This window comes from Aethalodelphis obliquidens, unplaced genomic scaffold, assembly GCF_003676395.1.
Source record: "Aethalodelphis obliquidens isolate GAN/ISIS:26980383/991018 unplaced genomic scaffold, ASM367639v1 scaffold9, whole genome shotgun sequence".
NCBI lineage: Eukaryota > Metazoa > Chordata > Mammalia > Artiodactyla > Delphinidae > Aethalodelphis > Aethalodelphis obliquidens.
The window spans coordinates 21234354-21256781 of NW_020837953.1; the positions used below are offsets into that span (position 1 = coordinate 21234354).

The 22428-nt window shown below is 43.0% G+C and overlaps 2 protein-coding genes across 7 annotated transcripts in view; both read right to left on the reverse strand.

Annotated features, from left to right (window-relative positions):
• Nucleotides 1-22428, reverse strand: part of MACF1 (microtubule actin crosslinking factor 1) — a 248778-nt gene that overhangs the window by 100858 nt on the left and 125492 nt on the right. For all 6 annotated transcript variants that reach the window (XM_027109006.1, XM_027109007.1, XM_027109005.1 and 3 more), the window contains exon 5: nt 17540-17632. In XM_027109006.1, the coding sequence (XP_026964807.1) occupies nt 17540-17632 (93 nt within the window). The remainder of the gene's footprint in view (nt 1-17539; nt 17633-22428) is intronic.
• LOC113621778 (uncharacterized) lies at nt 1616-9592 on the reverse strand. The gene is made up of 3 exons (XM_027109014.1): nt 5728-9592; nt 5693-5695; nt 1616-1646 (listed from the first exon to the last, which is right to left on the reverse strand). Exon 1 carries the CDS (start codon nt 8089-8091, stop codon nt 7009-7011), a length of 1083 nt encoding a protein of 360 aa, XP_026964815.1. The 5' UTR covers nt 8092-9592; the 3' UTR covers nt 1616-1646; nt 5693-5695; nt 5728-7008.

Consider the following 22428-nt stretch of genomic DNA (forward strand, 5'->3'; position numbering starts at 1 on the left):
AGACTCACCAAGAAAAACAGAGGAGACAAATAAAATCAGAAATGAAAGAGGAGATGTTACAAGTGATACCACAGAAATACCAAGGATCATAAAAGACTGCTATGAAAAATTACACACCAAGTTGGACAACCTAGAAGAAATGGATACATTCCTAGAAATATACAACCTACCAAGACTGAATCATGATGAAACAGAGAATCTGAACAGACTGATTACTAGTAAGGAGATTGAATCAGTAATCAAAAACCTCCCAATGAGGGCTTCCCTGGTGGTGCAGTGGTTGAGAGTCCGCCTGCTGATGCAGGGGACACGGGTTCGTGCCCCGGTCCAGGAAGATGCCACATGCCACGGAGCGGCTGGGCCCGTGACCCATGGCCGCTGAGCCTGCGTGTCCAGAGGCTGTGCGTCCAGAGCCTGTGCTCCGCAATGGGAGAGGCCACAACAGCAAAAAACAAAAAACAAACAAACAAAAACCTCCCAACGAACAAAAGTCCAGGACCAGACAGCTTCACTGATAGACTCTATCAAACATTCAAAGAAGAATTAACACCAATACTTCTCAATCTCTTCCAAAAACAGAAGAGGAGGGAACTCATCCAAACTAATTTTATGAGGCCAGCATTACCTTGATAACAAAACCAGACAAAGACACCACAAGAAAAGAAAATTACAGGCAATATTCCCGATGAACATAGATGCAAAAATCCTTAAAAAAATATTAGCAAACCAAATTCAACAATACATTAAAAGGATCACACACCATGATCAAGTAGGATTTATTCCAGGTATGCAAGGATGGTTCAACATCCATAAATCAGTCAATGTGATATAGCACACATTAACAATAGGAAGAATAAAAATCGTATTATCATCTCAATAGATACAGAAAAAGCACTTGACAAAATTCAACAGCCATTTATAAAAACTCTCAACAAAGCAGGTATAGAGGAAATGTATTTCATCATAATAAAGGACAGAGCTAACATTATACTCAGTGATGGAAAGATGAAAGTCTTTTCTCTAAGATCAGGAACAAGACAAGAATGCCCACTCTCTCCACTTTTATTCAGCATAATATTGGAAGTCCTGGCCAGAGCAATTAGGCAAGGAAAAGAAATAAAAAGCATCCAAATTGGAAAGGAAGAAGTAAAACTGCCACTATTTGCAGATGACAGAATATTATATACAGAAAACCCCAAAGACTCCTAAAGACATCAAAAAACTATTGGAATAAACAAATTCAATAAACTTGCAGGATACAAAATCAATACGCAAAAATCTGTTGCATTTTTATACACTAATAACAAACTATCAGAAAGATAAATAAAGAAAACAATCCCATTTATAACTGCATCAAAAAGAATAAAACACCTAGGAATAAATTTAACCAAGCAGGTAAAAGACCTGTATATAGAAAACTATAAGACATTAATGAAAGAAATTTCAGACACAAATAAATGGAAGGAAATTCTGTGCTCATGGACTGGAAAAATCATTACTGTTAAAATGTCCACACTACTCAAAGCAATCTACAGATTCAGTACAATCCCTATCAAAATTCCAATGGTATTTTTCAAAGAAATAAAACAAATAATCCCAAAATTTGTATGGAACTACACACACACACACACACACACACACACACACTGATTAATCAAAGCAATCTTGAGAAAAGAACAAACCCGGAGGCATCATTCTCCCTGATTCCCAACAACATTACAAAGCTGTAGTAATAAAACAGTATGGTATTTGGCTTATGGAACTGAAGTGAAAACCCAGAAATAAACCCATGCATATGTGTTCAATTAATATACAAAAAAGGAGCCAAAAATACACAATGGGGAAAGGACAGTCTCTTCCATAAATGGCGTTGGGAAAACTAGACAGCCAAATGCAAAAGAATGAAACTCAACCACTGTTTTACACCATACCCCAAAATTAACTCAAAGTGGATTAAAGACTTGACCTTAAGACCTAAAATCATAAAATTCCTGGAAGAAAACATAGGCAGCAATCTCCTTGATATAGATCAACATAGGCAGCAATCTCCTTGATATAGATCTTGGCACTGATGTATTTAATCTGACACCAAAAGCAAAAGCAAAAATAAACAAGTGGGACTACACCATATTAAAAAGCTTCTACACAGCAAAGGAAACCATCAACAAAATGAAAAAGCAACCCACTGAATGGGAGAACATATTTGCTAATCATACATCTGATAAGAAGTTAACATCCAAAATACAGAAAGAATTTATACAATTCAACAGCAAAAACACAAACAATCCAATTTAAAAATGGGGAGAAGATCTGAATAGACATTTTTCCAAAGAAGTCATACAGATGGCCAACAGGTACATCAAAAGATGCTCAACATCACTAATCATCAGGGGAATGCAAACCCAAGCCACAATGAGATACTGCCTCAAACCTATTAGAATGGCTCTTATCAAAAAAGACAAGAAATAACATATACTGGCAAGGATGTGGAGAAAAGCGAACCCTTGTGCACTGTTGGTAGGAATGTAAATTGGTGTAGCCACTCTGGAAAACAGTATGGAGGTTCCCCGAAAACTTAAAAATGGAACTGCCATACAATCCAGCAATTCTACTCCTGGGTACTTATGCAAAGAAAATGAAAACACTAACTTGAAAAGATATATGCACCTTCACTGCAGCTTTGTTTACAATAGCTAAGTTATGGAAACAGCTGAAGTATCCATCAAAGGATGAATGGATAAAGGAATTGTGGCACATACACATAATGGAATAGTATTCAGCCATTAAAGAGAATGAAATCCTGCCATTTGTGACAGCATGGCTGGATCTCGAGGGCATTATGCTAAATGAAATAAGTCAGACAGAGAAAGACAAATACTGTACGATCCTTCTTATACATGGAATCTTAAAAAAAAAAGCTCATAGATAACAGAGAACAGATTGGTGGTTGCCATAGGTACATGTGGGGATAACATTTTTAAAAAAGACAATAATAATAAACATATTACATGTTAATATAAATAACAATTTGACAAAAAATACATTTTCCAAAACAAATTAGTGAGAAGAGCAGCAAAAAGCAAATCAAAACCCAGAAAAACAACTTTCCATTTGAAACGGAAAATACCAAATATATACAATAAAAAGGCAGAATGGTATTATGAACTCCTATGTACCCATCACCCAGTTTCAACCATATCAACTCATAGCTAATCTTGTTTCATCTACACTCCACCCACTTCACCCCTCCCCTATTATTATGAAGCAAAGCCCACACTATCCTTTCCTCCAAAAACACGTCAGTATGTATCTCTAAAAGGACTTTTTTTTTTAAACATAACCACAACACCATTGTTACACCTGAAAAATAATGATTCTTTGGTAATATTTTTAATTAAGTAAAATTTTTTGAAAGGAACTTCTCTCGTGGCGCAGTGGTTAAGAATCCGCCTGCCAATGCAGGGGACACGGGTTTGAACCCTGGTCCGGTAAGATCCCACATGCCGCGGAGCAACTAAGCCCGTGCGTCAAAACTACTGAGCCTGCGCTCTAGAGCCCACAAGCCACAACTACTGAGCCCATGCGGCACAACTACTGAAGCCTGTGCACCTAGAGCCCGCGCTCTGCAACAGGAGAAGCCACCACAATGAGACGCCCGCGCATCGCAACGCAGAGTAGCCCCCACTTGCTGCAACTAGAGAAAGCCCGCGGGCAGCAACAAAGACCCAACGCAGCCAAAAATAAATAAATACATTCTTTAAAGAAAAAAATTTTTTTAATGAAAATTCCTTTCTTAAATGAAGCTCTAACTGTAACTTTAACTGCTACATTCCTCCAATAGTATCATCTGGTTAATTTTGCTTTCTTCTTGTAATACAAAGCCAATATTAGTAAAACTACTTTCCCTATAATGAAAGAGGAGAAATGGGAAAGGGATACTTATAACTGAAAAGGCTCAGCCCAGAAAATAATATACCAACTGATTTCTTTCTCATCATTCCTAGCCCCAGAGTTATCTGACTATTCACCTGAAATCTAAGGATTTGTGGCAAGGGCAATGGTATACAGCCAATTCTCCATCAACACAATCCACTAACAATTGGCAGTGGAGCCAAGACAGAGAAAAGAAAGGGTTTTTCAACAATTTTCCTTGTTCCATTAAGCCAGGTATTACGGCTATTGATGGCAGCTGGGAGTAGGGAGTCCTCCTGAGAGATGGAATGGACCAGCGAAGGCCTTTGTCTGACATCAAAGTACAACTGCTGTTAACTCGCTCCCATCTGGCTCCAAATCTCAGTCTACTTATTCTGAAAACCATTTTTGTCCCCTGGCCCCTGTCATCCTGTTTCTCTTGTTAACTGTTTCCTGTCAAGAGAAGAATCGGCTCTACCAGGTGAACAGAAAAGCAGACCATTTGTCTTCTATTACCTAAACCCGGCACTCAGCAAGCATCAGAATCAGTTCCCATTTCTCTCCATCCTGAAAAGAAACAAACCCACTGCCAAGTTTCTGTGCAGCCGGAGCCTGGCCCCACTCCCATCACCATGCCCTGGAGTGATCAACGGGAGGGACAAGGCGGCCTGAGTTATGCCAAGGACAGACACCATTCTGAAGCTCAAACTGTTTCTATGGAGGGTTACTACCCTGACATGTTAAAGACAAAACAAAACGAGCACCAACAAACAAACAAAAACTCAACCCTGTTGAAGCGCCTGCTGCCCCTCTCCGCGAAGGAGCTGGTGTGTGACCAGCAGCGGCGGGCTCTTCTGACCCCCGTGTCCTCCCAGGGCTCTCACTCCAGTCAGATGCTCTCACCTTGTGGTTCAATCCACATTTCACAGGAGGTCTGCAGTGTCAAAACACACTGCCCTGTCTCTCGAGCTGCCCAGCTGTCCCCAGGCCGTGTGAACAGCCTGCCAGGGAGGGGGCAGCTCCCTGAAGACAATGCCTTCAGAGACCAAAGAGGGTTTGAGGCCCCTGTGACCTTAAGGACTTTCATCCTGAAGGGATTTCACATTTATCTTGAGAAGTCACTTCTTATCTGTCATACAGAATGGTCAGTCTGTGGTCCCTGCATCACCTGATGGACACAGAGCCTCAGAGACGTGTCAGCCTTCTGAGCTGACTCTGGGCCACCTAGTTTTTCTGCCTGGGCCATCACTGAGTAGTCTGGTTGTGTCTCCTCTCAAGGGGTAGCTGGGACGGGATGTAGAGCCTGGCTGCCCAGAAAACGCCACACACCAGTATGATTCTCATACTGAACAGCCCAAGAATCACACTGCTGTTGATTCTGTTAAACTACAGATCATAGTCTACTCCCACCAATCTTTTCTTGGAGACTCCTCACAGAGTTGTCCAGAACCTTCCCGCTCCAGGGTGGAGATCCCACACCAAAAGCACCACAGTCACTTATGGGCCATTATCTAGAACTGATTTCCACTAGGAGTCCCTTCACATTTTATACTCCAAACTTTCTGAAAGTCTCACACCGAATTATGAGCACGTATCCTAAATCATCGTGATGCCTCCACAGCTTCAACTTTAACCCCAGGAATATCAAAGGAGCGGTCAGTTCAGCAGTTGGTTCTGCCACAATTACTCTCCATCTGTTCTGTACAAAGATAAAGGCTGACTTTGACATTCCCTCTTATCCGATGAACCTCAAATACACCCCACCCCCCAGCAGCCTCACTGCCTCCCTTCCCGCTTTAACACACACACACAAACACACACACACACACACACACATTTTTATATGGAAAAGCCCAAGGATGCCTCCTGCCCAACCGCATAACAAATATTTTTCAATGGCCATCTTTTCCTCCAACTGTTCGGAGTCTCCAAACTCTATAATAACAAAGGGCACTGAAATGGGCCTATCCATGGGGGAAATTCATCGCCCAAAAGGTCATTTTAAGCACAGATCAGCTTAAAATTTACGTCTCTCCTCAGCCTCATACTGTTGATGATTAGCAGGGCACCTGTAGGTGGGCCACAGTGTCTGCTCTGCAGACACCAGGGCAGCTGCCCACAGCCTAGCAAGGAAAATGCCATGTTCCATCTTCCACCTCTTGCCGCTCTGGGAGCCTAAGTTTTTATTTCTTCTGCTGCAGAGACTGACATGCCAATAAAAGTTCTTCCGTCACTGATGAATTATAACTTTAGTCACCTACACAATCACACCCCTGTGTGACAGACCAGAACCTGTGCCACCCAAGGTCTTGCTGAGTCTCCTTCCCTCTCAGTGTTCAGAGCTCTTGAATTCTCACTTGCTCCTTGACCCCTCACAACACCCACCACCTAAAACTACCACCACCTCCACTTATGTCTGAATATATATCTCACAAACAAAAACATGTTAGAGCCATAAACAAGTCCAATCAGAAAACAAACTGTTTCTAGCCTTGAACTTTCAGACTGCCCTAACTCCCTCTCTACCCCCTCCCCCCAGCTCTGGACTAATCTCCAGATAAATCCATGCCCCTCTCCTCTAATGCTGGAATTAGGAACCAAAGGAGGACTAGCCTCTCCACCTAAACACATACTGAATGGGTGTTGCCATTAGCAGTGTCCCCAAGGGGGGGAATTACATCAGCTCCAATAAGAACATCATTCTCCAGAGGAGAAGAACGACCACACCGAAGTCAGTGCCTCAGCCCTCACCCCTTCCACACTCATCTTGGAATCAGCTAGGCCTCCCCATCACCTCCGTGCCATACCACAACCTCCTACAGCAGGGACGCTGATAAACAGACCTCCTGAGAGTTAAGTATTACCTAGCACTGCACCTGGAGAGAGAACCCCACCAGATAGCTCCAGCAATTATATAGCATGGTTACCCAGAGTCAGGGATCCCCCAGAGACAACAAGATAGGTTCAAGCATCAAGGGGCAGACCTGAAATAGATTTCGCTTGCCAAGCGCAGCAGTCGCTAACTACTAGTACTTGACTAACAGGTAAAGTTTGAGGAGCAGCACCAAGCTCCTCACTGCTCGCCACATTCCACTTTCATAAGTTTGAGGCCAGTAATACAAACCGCTGTGTGACTACCCCTTGAACATGCCCACCTACCTCCTCCAGACCCCCTAAGGGGGTGGGGCTTGCCTCCAAAGAAAGGGTGCCGTCCTCTTCTGAGAAGGACGTGGAGCTCTTTTCAGGCTCTGTATCTTTAGGCTGGACCCCTCGTAAGTGCAGCCCATCGCTGCCATAGCCAGAGGAGGAGGGCAAGATGCTCTCAGTCAGGCCACTGATGGATAAATCACTCTGAGAAGCAGGCAGTCTGGGAACCTGGGGGGGCACTCGACCCACGTGGGCAGGCTCTGTGCAGCTCTGGCCTCTCGACTGGGCCGGTAGTGACGAAGGAGAACGTTCCACAATCCAGGCACCTGTCTGAGGGGCACTCAAAATACCCTTGGTTCCTCCCCCTACACTCCATCCGTTGGAAAGATGGTCTTGATTTCTTGTGTCGGTGGGGCAGTCTGTCCTGGGGAAAGTGCTGCTCCCCAATCCAAGCTGAGTATCTCCTTTCCCCACTGCAGTCCCTCCGTGCAAAGGCAGCAGCACAGCCCTGCTGCTGCAGGATGCTGTCCTCGGAAATTCCACCAGTTGGCTCACTGACTTCTCACAGCTCCTTTCTGCGGGGTTATCGAGCAGGTGAGCGATGACAGTCATCCCCTCTTCCAGGGAATCCCAGACCCCTCTGGCAACTGATGACTCATTCTCTAACAAAAGCTGAGCAGTCTGGATCTCCCCCTGGAATCTCTCCTTCACCTGCACGATCATCCCCTGATCTCCCACCCCTGAGTCGGGGGCCGAGTCCCCAGGCAGTAAAATGTCTGTGGGGGGTGGCTCTACCCCTCCCACTCCTTCCTCCTGTTGGAGACTCACTGTTAACTTCGTCAGGGTTTCCGTCTCTTCGATGACTCCAGTTCCTTGCAAGGGTTCTTCCTCGCGAGGGACCTCTGGAGTAGAGGTTTTCTTCCCCCTCCACTTCCTTTTGAGCCGAACCCTTTTCTTAGGAGATATGGGAGTCTTCTCAGGAACAGCTATTGAATCTTTCGGCTCCTTAACGCAGCCCAGCGAATTTCCCATTGCTTTCCTCTCCTAATCTCAGCAAAAACGCAGCTAAGCCAGTCCTGGGATCCCAGAGAAATCCCAACCTTGGCTTCATCGGATTAGATGCACATTTAAAAACATGCACTATGCCGGCGATCCCTCCAATTCTTCCTCCCTCCCCGCCTCTCTCTGTCTCTTCCAGCCGCTGCCGATTCAGACAGCCATCTTACAGGCTCAGAGCTGCAACAAGACAAATTCAAAGCATCTCACTGCAGTTCAGAAATCACTTGACCTAAAAGCAGACAGAAACCGGATTGGCTACAGCTTCCTCTCTCCAAATATGAGGTAATTGGAGCACTGCCTTCAGAAACACAAACAGAAAGCAAAAAGGAGCTAGAAACCAGGGGAGGGGAGGAATTAGGGAGGGCAGGAAGGAGGGAGGGAATGTAAGAGTAAATGGAAAAGGGAGGGGGAAAGAAAAGAGGCCCTGGGAGAAGGTAACGTGAAGGAAGGAGGAGGAGAAAGAGGGGAAAAGCAAGCCAGCGGCTGGTACCAACCAGGAAGGGAAGGGCCAAGAGGAACCAGGGCCGGGGACTATGGCCCCCAAACTGTGAAGTGAAACAGATTTCAATTGCTGCACCAAGATGTCCAAAAGAAAATATCAAGCAGGATTAACATACTCCCGATTTTTTCAGGTCAGAAACAATAAAATTATAACCAGAAGAGAGACCAGAGCATTGTAATCCTCATAGTTACAAAAAGGAACACAAGCTTTAAAGATCTAGTCTCCTGTAGCATTTATTTCCCTACTTTTGAGAGAGAAATAGAGAGAGAGACATCTGTTAATTCTGCTGGCCAATGACACACGGAGGAAAAATCCGGAAATCGGCTTTGAGTACAGTATATGGATGCTCAGTAAAAAGGATACCACTTCCGTATACAACAGAGAAGCAGCGTTTCTGCTGAACAATACTTGACACGAATGTCCAACAGTAATTACTGCTGCTACTGACAGCTAACATGTTTTTAGCATTTGTCATGTGCCACGCCCCATGCTAAGCTATAGACTGTCTCATTTAATTCCCACAGTAACCAAATGAAGTCAAAACTATTATTTTACACTTTACAGATAAAGAAACTGAGGTTCAAGAAAGTGGATTCCTTTGCTCAAGACTACACAAAGTGGCAAAGCCAGAACATGAACCCCTGTTTAAGACTTTGAACTTCAAACCCTTGTTACACTGCCTTCTACCTGCAGCAGGGATGGAAGTCTGTACTCAATTAAGTAAAACAGGAAGATACTCCACTGTTTTGAATTGGCAACTAGACTCACATGGACCAAGGGCTGAAACAAAAAGATAACTCTTGCTCTTTGGGAGTAACAGGAAGTCACTAAAATGAGGCCCAGATGCTTTTTACTCAAATTGCAGCAGGGCAGGAAGTCTGAATTAAAGGTCTAAAAAGTTAGTGGGACCTCCCTGGTGGTGCAGTGGATAAGACTCTGTGCTCCCAATGCAGGGGGCCCGGGTTTGATCCCTGGTCAGGGAATTAGATCCTATATGCATGCCGCAACTAAGAGTTCTCATGCCACAACTAAGGAGCCCGCGAGCCACAACTAAGACCTCGTGCAACCAAATAAATTAAATAAATATTTTTAAAAATAATTACAGGAATTACTTTAAAGCTCATCTTTAAAAGAATAAAAGTCTAAAACGTTGGATTCAATAACCACCCTGTTGTGCCAGTGGGCTTTGCCCACCACAGCTTTTTAGCATAGCGTGTGACAGGTGAGATAACAGCACAATCCAAAGGGCTCCAAATGGAGTGGAAGGACAGAGCTTATGCGTGTTTCCTCCTGGTCAAATCTATTTATTCTATACCGAAAGGATCCAGACCACACTGCAGAGAGAAAAAGTCGGCCTGGCTCTACGTAAGCCTACCCACCTCTCCTGGAGACCTGAAAAATGCCCACCACCAAAGGAAAGCAATAAGAACCCTTAAGCAACAGCTCTTCCACAGCACTTCTGAGACCCTACTGATGCCCCATCTGCCTCACCATTGCAGGAGGTGTCCTTTCTCCCCTAAGCCTTTACAAAGGCTGACTGTGAAGCTGTAGCACCATCTGATGGCCATTGTAAACCATAGCAAGGAACAAGACAAGGAGGTTAGCGTGAGAGAGAAACTCAGTCAGACTCCAGAAAAATCACTTAATCGGCAAAAAATCTGATGTTACAATATAATTCTCCAGGCAGGTACCAGGCCTCTACTCCTTCAACAAAGAGCGCTGGAACTGTGGAACTTCTCAGATGTACACCCCAAGGCTCAAGCTTGAATTTTGCTCATGAAATACAAGCAAACGGAATTCCTGAAAACGATCAACTCAGGGACAAGAGAGACAGCCTCTGGATATGACTGCTGCTGCTGCAGTTTTCTCTGACTTCTAGGAGCCTTTTCTTTCTTAAACTTCTGCATATGTTGGGCAAATCAGGCTTTCATTTCCTTCTGCTCCAGAGGAAAACTGGTCTAGGAAACGAGCAGAGAGTTCAGCAAGGTAGACCTAGGTTCAAATTCCCAGTTCTGTTAACTCAGTAGCTAAGTAACTACCTTGCTAAGTGATTCAGTCTCCTTACCTCTAAAACATGGATGCTACCCCTTACTTGATGGGGTTGTAGAGAGGGTTCATGGGATGGTGTCTTGAAAGTGCTCAGCTCCCTGCCTGGTCTATGTTAAGTCCCTTTTCTCCTCATTTACTACTGGAGCTAAGAGGTATGAGGCACTCCACCACCACCAGGGTCCTAATATACTCTTTTCCTTGATTAGGCTCTAAGGAAAGTAGTAGCTATGTTCTAACGTCCAAAGTTTAGGTGCTTGTTTTTCTCCATAGGGGCGCTGCTTCCCCTAGTTTACTGAGTAAGTTAACTCTGATCACAAGGACTTTCCCCTGGACCTTCTTCTCATCTAGCCTGAACTCTCAACACATGGCCAGCTGCCTTCTGGGAGAGCAGATTTCTAGTGCCCACATATTTTTCATGTTTTATCCTTTGGCTTTTTCTAGTTAACTGTTTACTGCCCACAGGTCTCCCATAGAGATAGCGGGCATAAAAGACTCCAGAACAAAAAAGCTCATTCATTCACTCCGCAAGCATGAATGATGCCTCATCTACATGCCAAGCACTAAGTGTCATAAAGTACACACAAATGTAAACCCAACAGAGACCACTCTTGACCTAAACTCCCAGACTTCTTAACTTTCAGAGTGCTATACATACACTAGTATTTAATAAACATGTGAAAGTTGGAAAGCTAATTTTGTCAGATTCTGATTTTTAAAGAACTTATCTTCTAGAAAAATCATAAATCCTAACATGTACCTTAAAACAGGCCTGGACAAAACCAAGAGATAAGAAATCCTATTATTAGTATCTGGATGTATAACCTAAAAAAGTCAGTTGGTCTCCGTGTTTCAGTTTGCTCATCTGAACAATGGGCACAGGAAAACAGACACCACAGTCTATTTATCTGGTCTTCCTACCCCACAGCTTCGAGGAGACCAATTTCATACAATATCCATTCATTTAACAAGTACTTATTGAGTGAAACAAATAACCACGTTACAAAGCAGTATGTGTCACACAACACTGTAAGTCATACTGGCCTTCTCAGAGTGACTGAAAAAACGAAAGGTATACTGGAAAATAAAAACAAAAGCATATATAAAAGCAAATATAAAATATTAACATCTGTTTAATTTTGAAGGTGACTACACACATGAAGATCTGTTATACACTTTTCTGTACTTCTCTGGGTAATTAACAATTTCATAATTAAAAACTAAAATCGGGACTTCCCTGGTGGCACAGTGGTTAAGAATCCGCTTGCCAATGCAGGGGACTCGGGTTCGAGCCCTGCTCCAGGAAGATCCCACATGCCATGGAGCAACTAAGCCCGTGCACCACAACTACTGAGCCTGCGCTCTAGAGCCCGCAAGCCACAACTACTGAGCCTGCATGCCGCAACTACTGAAGCCTGCGCACCTAGAGCCCGCGCTCCGCAACAAGAAGCCACCACAATGAGAAGCCCACACAGGGCAACAAAGAGTAGCCCCCACTCGCGGCAACTAGAGAAAACCCGTGCGCAGCAACGAAGACCCAACACAACCAAAAAATAAATAAATAAAATCCTTAAAAAAAAAAAAAGAATACATTCTCCTGCAAACTAAAACCACAAGGAGATACCATTTCACACCCACTATGATGGCTATAATCTAAAAGACAGACAATTACAAGGATATGGAGAAACAGGAACTCTCACAATTGAGCTGGTGGGAATATAAAATGGTTCAGCCACTTTGGAAGACAGTTTGGCAGTTTCTTGAAAAGTTGTATATAAACCTACCCTATAACCCAGCAATTCCACCCATAGGTATATAGCCAAGAGAAATGAAAAAATGAAAACATACATCCACACAAATATTCAAATCAACGTTATTTATAATAGCCAAAAAATGAAAACAACCCAAATGTCCATCAACTGCTGAATAAACAAAATATATGATATATCCATACAACAGAATACTCCTCAGCAATAAAGGAATTAAGTACTCATACATGCTACAACATAGATGAACCTCAAGAATATTATGTTAAGTGAAAGAAGCTAGACACAAAAGAGCACATATTGTAAGATTCCATTTAAATGAAATGTCTGGAAGAGGCAAATTTGTAGAAACAAAAAACATATTAGTGGTTGCCTAAGGCTGGGGATGGGAATGGAGAATGACTATAAATAGACAAGAAGGACCTTAGTCGGATGATGAAAATGTTCTAAAATTGGATTATGGTGATGGTTATACAACTCATAAAAATCACTGAATTACACAATGAAAATGCGTCAATTTTATGGTACATAAATTATACCTCAATAAAGTTGTTTTTAAAAAAGAATGTATTTTCTTAAACAAACAACAGAATGATAACCAAAAAATGTTTTAAAACAATTAGCTAACTATATGGAAAGGGAAGAAACAGGATGGAGGGTGCAGAGATGAAAGCTAGACTTCACTGAACACACCTTGTGTTCACTTTTTAAAATTTCCCTTTGGAACAATGTATATGGTCTATAAAATATAAAATAAAATTGAAAGGGAAAAAACAATCCCTAAAAACTGAAGGAATATAAAAACAAATGAACTTAATTATGTATTGAATTAATGGCTTAACAACACAGAGAGAAGTTACTTCAAATGACTATAAAACAAGATTATTTGTACGTCCTTAGGAGATAAACACTAAGGACAAAAAGAACTGCAAAGAAATCACAAATTTTTCAGTAATCGTGTTGTTAATAATAACAGTCATTGTTATTTTGATTCAAATATATTACATATAATTTATATGACTTTCTATACATGCCATAACATATATATGATTTTATGTATGCGTGCATCCGTGTGCTTGTGTGTGTATGAAAAAGGGAAAAAGTAGCATCAAGATTTTCAGCATAAGAAAAAAAAAGGATACAAACATAAAGTCAAAGAAGTTGAATAAAACTCTGTAATTCTAAGTCTGAATTAGAAACATCATTATAAATTCTTGATTTTTTTAAAAGAGAAAAATACAAGTGTTAGCTAGCTCTGTCCACAGAAAACGCCTAGAGACAGTGACCAACCCGGTAGCACTCAGATTGTTGTCAACAAAGAATTTTCAGTTCCTTGGAGAAATTGCTAATCCCAGGCCTGAAACAGGAAATATACAAAAAATATCTGGAACAGCTCTTCACACAAGAAATAAAGCACATTATCAAGACTATGGGGATCATGACAAAGGACTCAGAGTCAACTTGAAAAAGGTCACTGGCCAAAGACGGAGCTGAGTATTAAGAAAAATGACAGCTGTATTTGATTAGAACACATTTAAGTCTGTTAAAAATCCATGAGTCACACTGATATAAAGGAAAATAAATATCAACAAAGAAACTTTCATTGGTCTTTAGAGAAACTTAGAGGATCAACTAATTATTCTGAAAACTGGTAAAACAGAGGGAAAGAAGAAAGCATTTATCATTGTATCTTGCCTTTCCTATAGGAGCTATCTCTCAGGGTAATGGATAAAGTAAAATTCTACTTTACAAAAGAATTATAGAATTTTGAGTATCACCATTTTGCAACTTCTAATGAAATAATGGAACTAGCAATGACAAACAGTAGCTGCTAAAGTTTTAGGTGAAGAGCTAACAGTGAGCGGATCTACAATGGATGGATCAGGCTGGTAACACCTGAACTCACTAATCAAGCTTAACATCACGAACAGATGGACAACAGACATTATGTGCCTTCTGATGTGTAGCAATAAAAGTATACAACTCGGGACTTCCCTGGTGGTGCAATGGTTTAGAATCCGCCTGCCAATGCAGGGGACACAGGTTCAATCCCTGGTCCGGGAAGATCCCACATGCCACAGAGCAACTAAGCCTGTGCGCCACAACTACTGAGCCTGAGCTCTAGAGCCTGTGAGCCACAACTACTGAGCCCGCTTACTGCAACTACTGAAGCCCATGCGCCTAGAGCCCATGCTCCACAACAAGAGAAGCCACGGCAATAAGAAGCCCACACACCGCAACGAAGAGTAGCCCCCGCTCGCTGCAACTAGAGAAAGCCCAAGCGCAGCAATGAAGATCCAACACAGACAAAAAAAAAAAAAAAAAAAAATACAACAAAAAAAAAAAAAAAAAAAAAAAAGTATACACCCCAACCCCACCCTCCTTGCCCCCCCCCCCCCCCGCCCCACAAAAAAGGGAAACTAAGTATGATCCAGCCTCAGGTCTAAAACACCAGTTTACAGGCAATACAAGAGAGGGATGGAGGATGCTGTTAGAAAACATCCCACAGATGCCACCAGCATCTTTACATAAATTGCATAGAACAAAAGACCTGATTTATTCAACAAACCAAAAGGAGAGAAAAAGAGGAGGGGAAAATTTAACACATGTGTGGACTCTGGATTCTGATTCAAACAAGCCATCTTTTAAATGAGATAACTGGGGAAATCTGAACAGTGCTCAGATATTCAATGATTTTAAGAAATTACTGATTTTTACAGTGTTATAACACTGTGGTTTGCTTAAATGAAGAGTCTTTAATAGATACACACTGAAATATTTACAGATGAAATTATATGATGTCTGGGACTCCTTTCAAAATAACCGCCTGGGGGTTTGAGGAGTGGATCAGGATATAGACAAAATAACACTGGCCATGAGTTAGCAACTGTAGGGCTAGGTGATGGGTACATGGTGGTTCTATACTATTTTCTCTGCTTTTATATATGTTTGAAATTTTTCGTAACAAATTTTTAAAGAGAGAACATTTTCCTGATGCAGTGTTCAGTTAAGGAACATTACCGCCATCTCCTCCATCCCAGGAAAATTTTAATTAGCCAGTTCAATTTTCATTCCTTGACCCCTGAATTTCCCTTGTTTGTTGAATTTAGTTGCAGTCAGGAGAAACAAAGACCCAGTGGACAGCTTCCTCTTACTTCATACCTATGAGGAATAACATTGGTCTCTCAAAGTGAAGGCAGGTCTGTGGTGAAATACAAACAACCAACAAAGTTTCTCTAAAAAACCCCTCTGTTCATAAGGGTGCCGAGAGGGCAACTCTGTGAAAGCTCAGCAAAGTTCTTGTTCCCACCCTGCCAAGGCACACTGCCAAGTTCATGTTCGTGGTTATCCCTATATCCGAAGCATGCCTGAGGACACCCTGTGGTTCCACAAAAACACACGTCACATCCACACTTTCCTAAGCCTACTTATGCTGCAGATTGCCAGCACTGGTTCCAAACCAGAGCGCCAAGAAATAAACCTTGAGCTCTCAGAATTTCCCAGATTCTCAGGAATTCTGGGACACCTGCTGTTCTGCCTTCACCCAGCAGGTGGCGCTGACTCCCCAACTGGGACATCACAGCAGCCACAGCCCTGGGAGTCACCGCCTTGAGATATTTGTATTAGCCTTCTTTTCCCACCTGCTCAAGAAATGCTCCCCGGGGACTTTCCTGGTGGCGCAGTGGTAAAGAATCTGCCCGCCAATGCAGGGGACACGGGTTCGAGCCCTGGTCTGGGAAGATCCTACATGCCACAGAGCAACTAAAAGCCCATGCCACAACTACTGAGTCTGCCACACCCACACGCCACAACTACTGAAGTCCATGCCTAGAGCCCGTGCTCCACAAGAGAAGCCACCGCAATGAGAAGCCCACACACCACAACCAAGAGTAGCAAGAGTAGCCCCGCTCGCCACAACTAGAGAAAGCCTGCACGCAGCAACGAAGACCTAACGCAGCCAAAAATAAATAAATTAAAAAAAAAAAAAAAAGAAGTCCTCCCTGTAATCGATCAGCCTTGTGTACAGCTGTTGGGTATAGGAGAACTGTCTGAGAAATAGTTTTGTTTAGTTGAGCTAACGTGATTCAAGATAGTCTACTTATAAAAATAGGGCTGTGATTTTCCAATAGCAATCCAGACTTGAAAAGGATTTATCTTCTTAGGGGGGGCCAACAGGAAGGCTGTGTGACCGTGTGAACACTACCAACATGCCACTGTTCTTGGGTGTGATGGATGCTACAAGGTTGTGATTATAAACACATATACAAACCCAGAGACCAAGGTGCTTGCTATGAACTGAATGTTTGTGTCCCCTCGAAATTCATATATTGAAGCCTTAACCCTCATATGATGGTATCTGGAGGTGGGGCCTTTGGCAGGTAATTAGGTTTAGATGAGGTCATGAGAGTGGAGCCCTCATAATGGGATTGATGTCCTTATAAAAAGATGAAGGAACACAAGATCTCTTTCTCTGCATGCATGCCCCAAGGAAAGGCCATGCAAGGGCGTAACTAGGAAAAGGGCCCTCACCAAGGAGCCAACCATGCTAGCACTCTGATCTTAGACTTCCAGCCTCCAGAACTGCGAGAAATGAATGTTTGTTGTTTAAGCCACCCAGCCTATGGTGTTTCATTATAACAGCCCGAAATAACTAAGACAGTGCTACAATTAACTAGGCTTGTTTAAGATCATTAGAGATGAGGAAAAGTCTACAACAAAGAAGGATTATAAGGCTTTGCTCCACCCTTCTAGAGCATCAAATCCAACATCTCTCCCCACCCCTCACATTCTGAGTCCCTGAAGAGACAGTTTTGACTCAGCTGAGCAGACTTTTAATAACCAGACTGCCAATGAAAGGGCCAAAGCACAAACAAGTGAAAAATCCCATTTCATCATGCAAATGATGTGGAAGTTCTGGGTTTACACTGCAAGAGCTTTGCCTCCAGGCCACCCTAATCTTCCTTTCCAACTCCCACTCTCACTCTCATTCACTGCCAAATATGGAGAAGCAAGCCTCAGTGTGCCCTTGGAAGGCAGAGCAACCTCTAACTCTTTCTAGGCCATGTCCAAACCAAGCAACCAGGACCACAAACTTCATAGACCCTACCTGGAAGTGCAAAATAATGGTCCAGATCAGGCCCAGGGTCAGCTTGGGGTTGCCATCTGTGATGTCATCGTTGCGAATATTCACTAGTTTCACCTGAAAAAGAAACAAAAGCTGGTCTCAGAGCTCTGTGACTTTTTTGTTTTGATTTCATTTTTATAGATTTTCATTATTTATACGCAGTTAAATTGGTTTTTTTGCAGTTAAATTGGTTCTGAGTTTTCACACATGTACAGATTTGTGTAACTACCACCAAAATCAGGATAACAGAACAGGTACGTCAACCCGAAAAGGTGATCTCAAGCTGCCCCTTTGTAGTCAAACTCTGCCCGCAGCCCTAAATCCTGGCAACCACTGATCTGTTCCCAATTTTGCTTTTTCCAGAACGTCATATAAATGGAATCACACAGTATGTAATCTTTTGATAATAGCTTTTTTTCACTCAGCATAATGTTCATGAGATCCCCATCCAACTTGCTGCATGTAACAACAGTTTGCTCCTTTTCGTTGTGGAGGAGTATTCCACTATACCGATACACTACACTGTAATTATCCACTCATCTATTGAAGGACATTTGCGTTGTTTCCGGTTTGGGACAATTATGAATAAAGCTCCTATATTCATGTACAGTTTTTTGTGCGAGCACATGTTTTCATTTCTCTAGGGTAAATTCCTAGAAGTGGGATTGCTGGGTCATATGGTGTATGTTTAGCTTTATAAGAAACTGCCCAACTGTTGGGTTGGCCAAAAGGTTTGTTCGTTTTTTTCCGTCAGATGGCTCTAGTAGCACTTAGTTGTCTTTAACTTCATTCAAAACAATTTTGTTAGATTGTATGTGACAGCTGTCATATCAGTGTGCGTTTAAAAAAAGACATCAAAATTGGTGAATTTCTGTGTAACCATTTTAATGTTGAAGAAAAACAGCAACATTTTGGCAAATTATGCTTTATTATTTCAAGAAAGGTAAAAATGCAACTGAAACGCAAAAACAAATTTGTGCAGTGTATGGAGAAGGTGCTGTGACTGATCGAACATGTCAAAAGTGGTTTGTGAAGTTCTGTGCTGGAGATTTCTCGCTGGACGATGCTCCACGGTCAGGTATACCAGTTGAAGTTGATAGCGATCACATAGAGACATTAGTTGAGAACAATCAACGTTATACCACACGGGAGATAGCTGACATACTCAAAATATCCAAATCAAGCGCTGAAAATCATCTGCACCAGCTTGGTTATGTTCATCGCTTTGATGTTTGGGCTCCATATAAGTTAAGCGAAATAAACCTTCTTGATCATATTTCCACATGCGATTCTCTACTTAAATGTAATGAAAAGTTCCATTTTTAAAACAAATTGTGACGGGCGATGAAAAGTGGATACTGTACGAGAACGTGGAATGGAAGAGACCGTGGGGCAAGTGAAATGAACCACCACCAACCACACCAAAGGCCGGTCTTCAGCCAAAGAAGGTGATGTTGTGTACATGGTGGGATTGGAAGGGAGTCCTCTATTATGAGCTCCTTTTGGAAAACCAAACCGTTAATTCCAACAAGTACTGCTCTCAATTAGACCAAGTGAAAGCAGCACTCGATAAAAAGCATTCAGAATTAGTCAACAGAAAACTCATAATTTTCCATCAGGATAACGCCAAGACCATAAGTTTCTTTGATGACCGGCAAAAACTGTTACAGCTTGGCTGCGAAGTTCTGGTTCACCCACTGTACTCACCAGACAGTGCACCTTCAGATTTCCATTTATTTAGGTATTTACAAAATTCTCTTAATGGAAAAAATTTAAATTCCCTGGAAGACTGTAAAAGGCACCTGGAACAGTTCTTTGCTCAAAAAGATAAAAAGTTTTGGGAAAATGGAATTACGAAGTTGCCTGAAAAATGGCAGAAAGCAGTGGAACAAAAGGGCGAATATATTTGTTCAATAAAGTTCTCGGCGAAAACGAAAAATGTGCCTGATTTTTACTTTAAAAGCGAACGCACTTTTTGGCCAACCAGTATCTTCCAGCGTGACTGTACCATTTTGCAATCCCACCAGCAAAGCAACCTTGCAAGCACATGCTATTATGAGTTGCTCTTTAATTAAGTCACCACAGCCCTGACTTTTTTCTTTTTCTTTCTTATTTCTTCAAGGCTGAGAGAGAGAGATCTGCCCCTTGTCCCTTACTGGTCTCTGGCCTGCTCCCATCTATTTCCCCTCCTTTGTCGCAGACATCCCCACCTACCCACACCTCCCATAGCATATGCTTTACTCCTAAAATCTCATTCCAGCAACACGATGTGCACAGACACACAGGCCCGTCCCCCACCAGGGTGACCAACCATCCCTGGGTGCTGGAAACTGAGGGGTTTCCTGGGACGTGGGCCTTTCAGTCCCGAAACCAAGAGTGTCCTAGGAAAACCAGCCTACTTCCAGTTCCACCTCCACCCCTGCGAGTGTCTGTTGTACCCTCATGGAGGTCCTGACAACTGTGGCAAACCATCCTGAAGCTGCCCTCCCTTTATCTCTTCAATTGAACTGAAATCTTCATGTACTAAAGAACCTAGTGACCTCAAACAGAAGCCTCACTTCTCCCTTACACTATGATGACCGGTGCTGTAGACTGAATGCTTGTGTTCCTCCAAAATTCATATGTTAAATCCTAACACCCAATCTGAAGGTATATGGAGGTGGGACCTTCTGGGGGTGATTAGGCCTTGAGGGAATGGAATTAGTATCTTTATAAGAGAGACCCAGAGGGCTTCCCTGGTGGCGCAGTGGTTGAGAGTCCGCCTGCCGATGCAGGGGACACGGGTTCGTGCCCCGGTCCTGGAAGATCCCACATGCCGCGGAGCGGCTGGGCCCGTGAGCCATGGCCACTGAGCCTGCACATCCGGAGCCTGTGCTCCGCAACTGGAGAGGCCACAACAGTGAGAGGCCTGCGTACTGCAAAAAAAAAAAAAAGAGAGAGAGACCCAGAAAGCTCCCTCGACCTTTCCATCATGTGAGGTCACAGCTAAAAGCCATCTCTGAACCAGGACCTCACCAGATACCAAATCTGCCTCGATCTTGGACTTCCCAGCGTTCAGAACTGTGAGAAATAAATTTCTGTTGTTTATAAGCCACCAGGGCTGTGATGCTGTGTTACAGCAACCTGAATGACCAAGACACCTGGGCAAATTCGTTCCCTTTTCTGCATCTCAGTTTCCTCTTCTGTATATTGGGAGTGGCACAACCTGCTTCTGGTCTGAGTGCAGGTTTTCTAATCACAAGCAGCCCACAGCTGGCAGGCTGGCAGTATCAGCCAAGTCCACGTTCCTCAGTCCCAACTCTGTCAGCTTTCCCCTTGTTTTCTGAAGTCTACCTTCCTTGGCCAAGCCGCCTTCCAACCTCTGCCAATCTGTTCCTCGGGGACTTCACACCTAACTCCTACCTTTCCTACCTCATCTTCTACCACCCTTCTTGATAACTGTCACACTCATCTCTATGACCCAAGTATCACCCATCTGTACAACTTGTCTGCCTTCCCACTTCTGATGACTTTCATTTTCACTCTGCTTTGGACACCTGCACAGCTACAACCTCACCATAAGCAAGAACTGCTCTAGAGCTCTCTCTGCCCTTCTCTGTGTCCACTGTTAATCGCTCACATTTTTACTGTAGCCAAGTAACCAATCTCCTCTCCATCCTTATTTATATTTCTAGCTAATCAGTTCTTCTCAATTCACCTTTTGCCCATTAAGGCCCTCTCTGGTTTCCTGTAACTCTACATACAGACATTCCAACGCTGCTCTCTCTGGTCCCCTAAACACGTCAGCCTCCAATTCTCCTACCTCTTTTCATTTATCAATTTATTCAACAAATATTTATTAAGTGCTGATTATGGACCATTCATGATGACAGGTGATGAAGATAAAAATGTTAAGTAAGATCACGTTCCCTGTCCTCACGGGCCTACAATGCATTACAGCAAACAGAGAAATAACAATAAAGTAATAAGTATTATATTAGAAGCAAACTGCTACAGGAGTACACAGAAAAAGAATTTCCCAAGTTAATGAGAATTACCGATAAGTGTGACAGAAATGAACTAACTCCAAAAATATGTGTACCATCTAATGTCATCGTGACCAGTGCTGTTGCCTGGCGACTGCAGCTATACCAAGTCTCTCCAAACAGCCCTCTAGGCAGATGATCTCTGACTCCCTCATCCATCCACCTTCCTCCTCTCCACAAACTTTCTCTTTGTCTTTATCCCTCCTTCCTTCCTCCTCCCTGTATCACAGAAGAGGCATTTTTTTCCTTTCTTTTTCAAAGAAACCACGTCAGCTGTGCTCTGTATCTCATCCCTCTATCCCTGGGCTTGGTTCCATCAATTAGGAAGCAATGGGAGGAGGAAACGTGTGTAGAAAGCAGCACGGAAGGAGCGTTAAACAAGTGTCAGGAGACCTCAGTGGAAGTCCCAGCTTTGCTCTACCTTGTGTGATTTGGGGCAGGTCATTTCTCAGTTTCCTTCCGTATGAAACAAAAAGGCTGGACTAGAGGATCTCCAAGGCACCTTCCGGGGTAACAGGCTCTGACTCGTACTCCTCCTTGCTCTCATTCTGTTCTCCTCTCTTCGTTGGCTTCTCCCCCTATGTCTAAAAATATGTTGCCATCTTCCTTCTTTATCCTTCCTTCCTTATTTAGTAAAGAGGGAAAAGCTTCTTTACTATGTCCTAAACACTTTTCTGCTCTACTGAGGCTGTTCTCTTAAGTCAGCAATGCTGCACAGCTGAGACCTTCGCCTCAGCTCCATGTGCCATTCAGCCATCCCGACCATCCCCTCACCCAGTTCTCATGATGATGGAGCACTCTGGTTTTCCCTCTTCCTAGACGATGTACCTTTTCCCATCTTCTGAG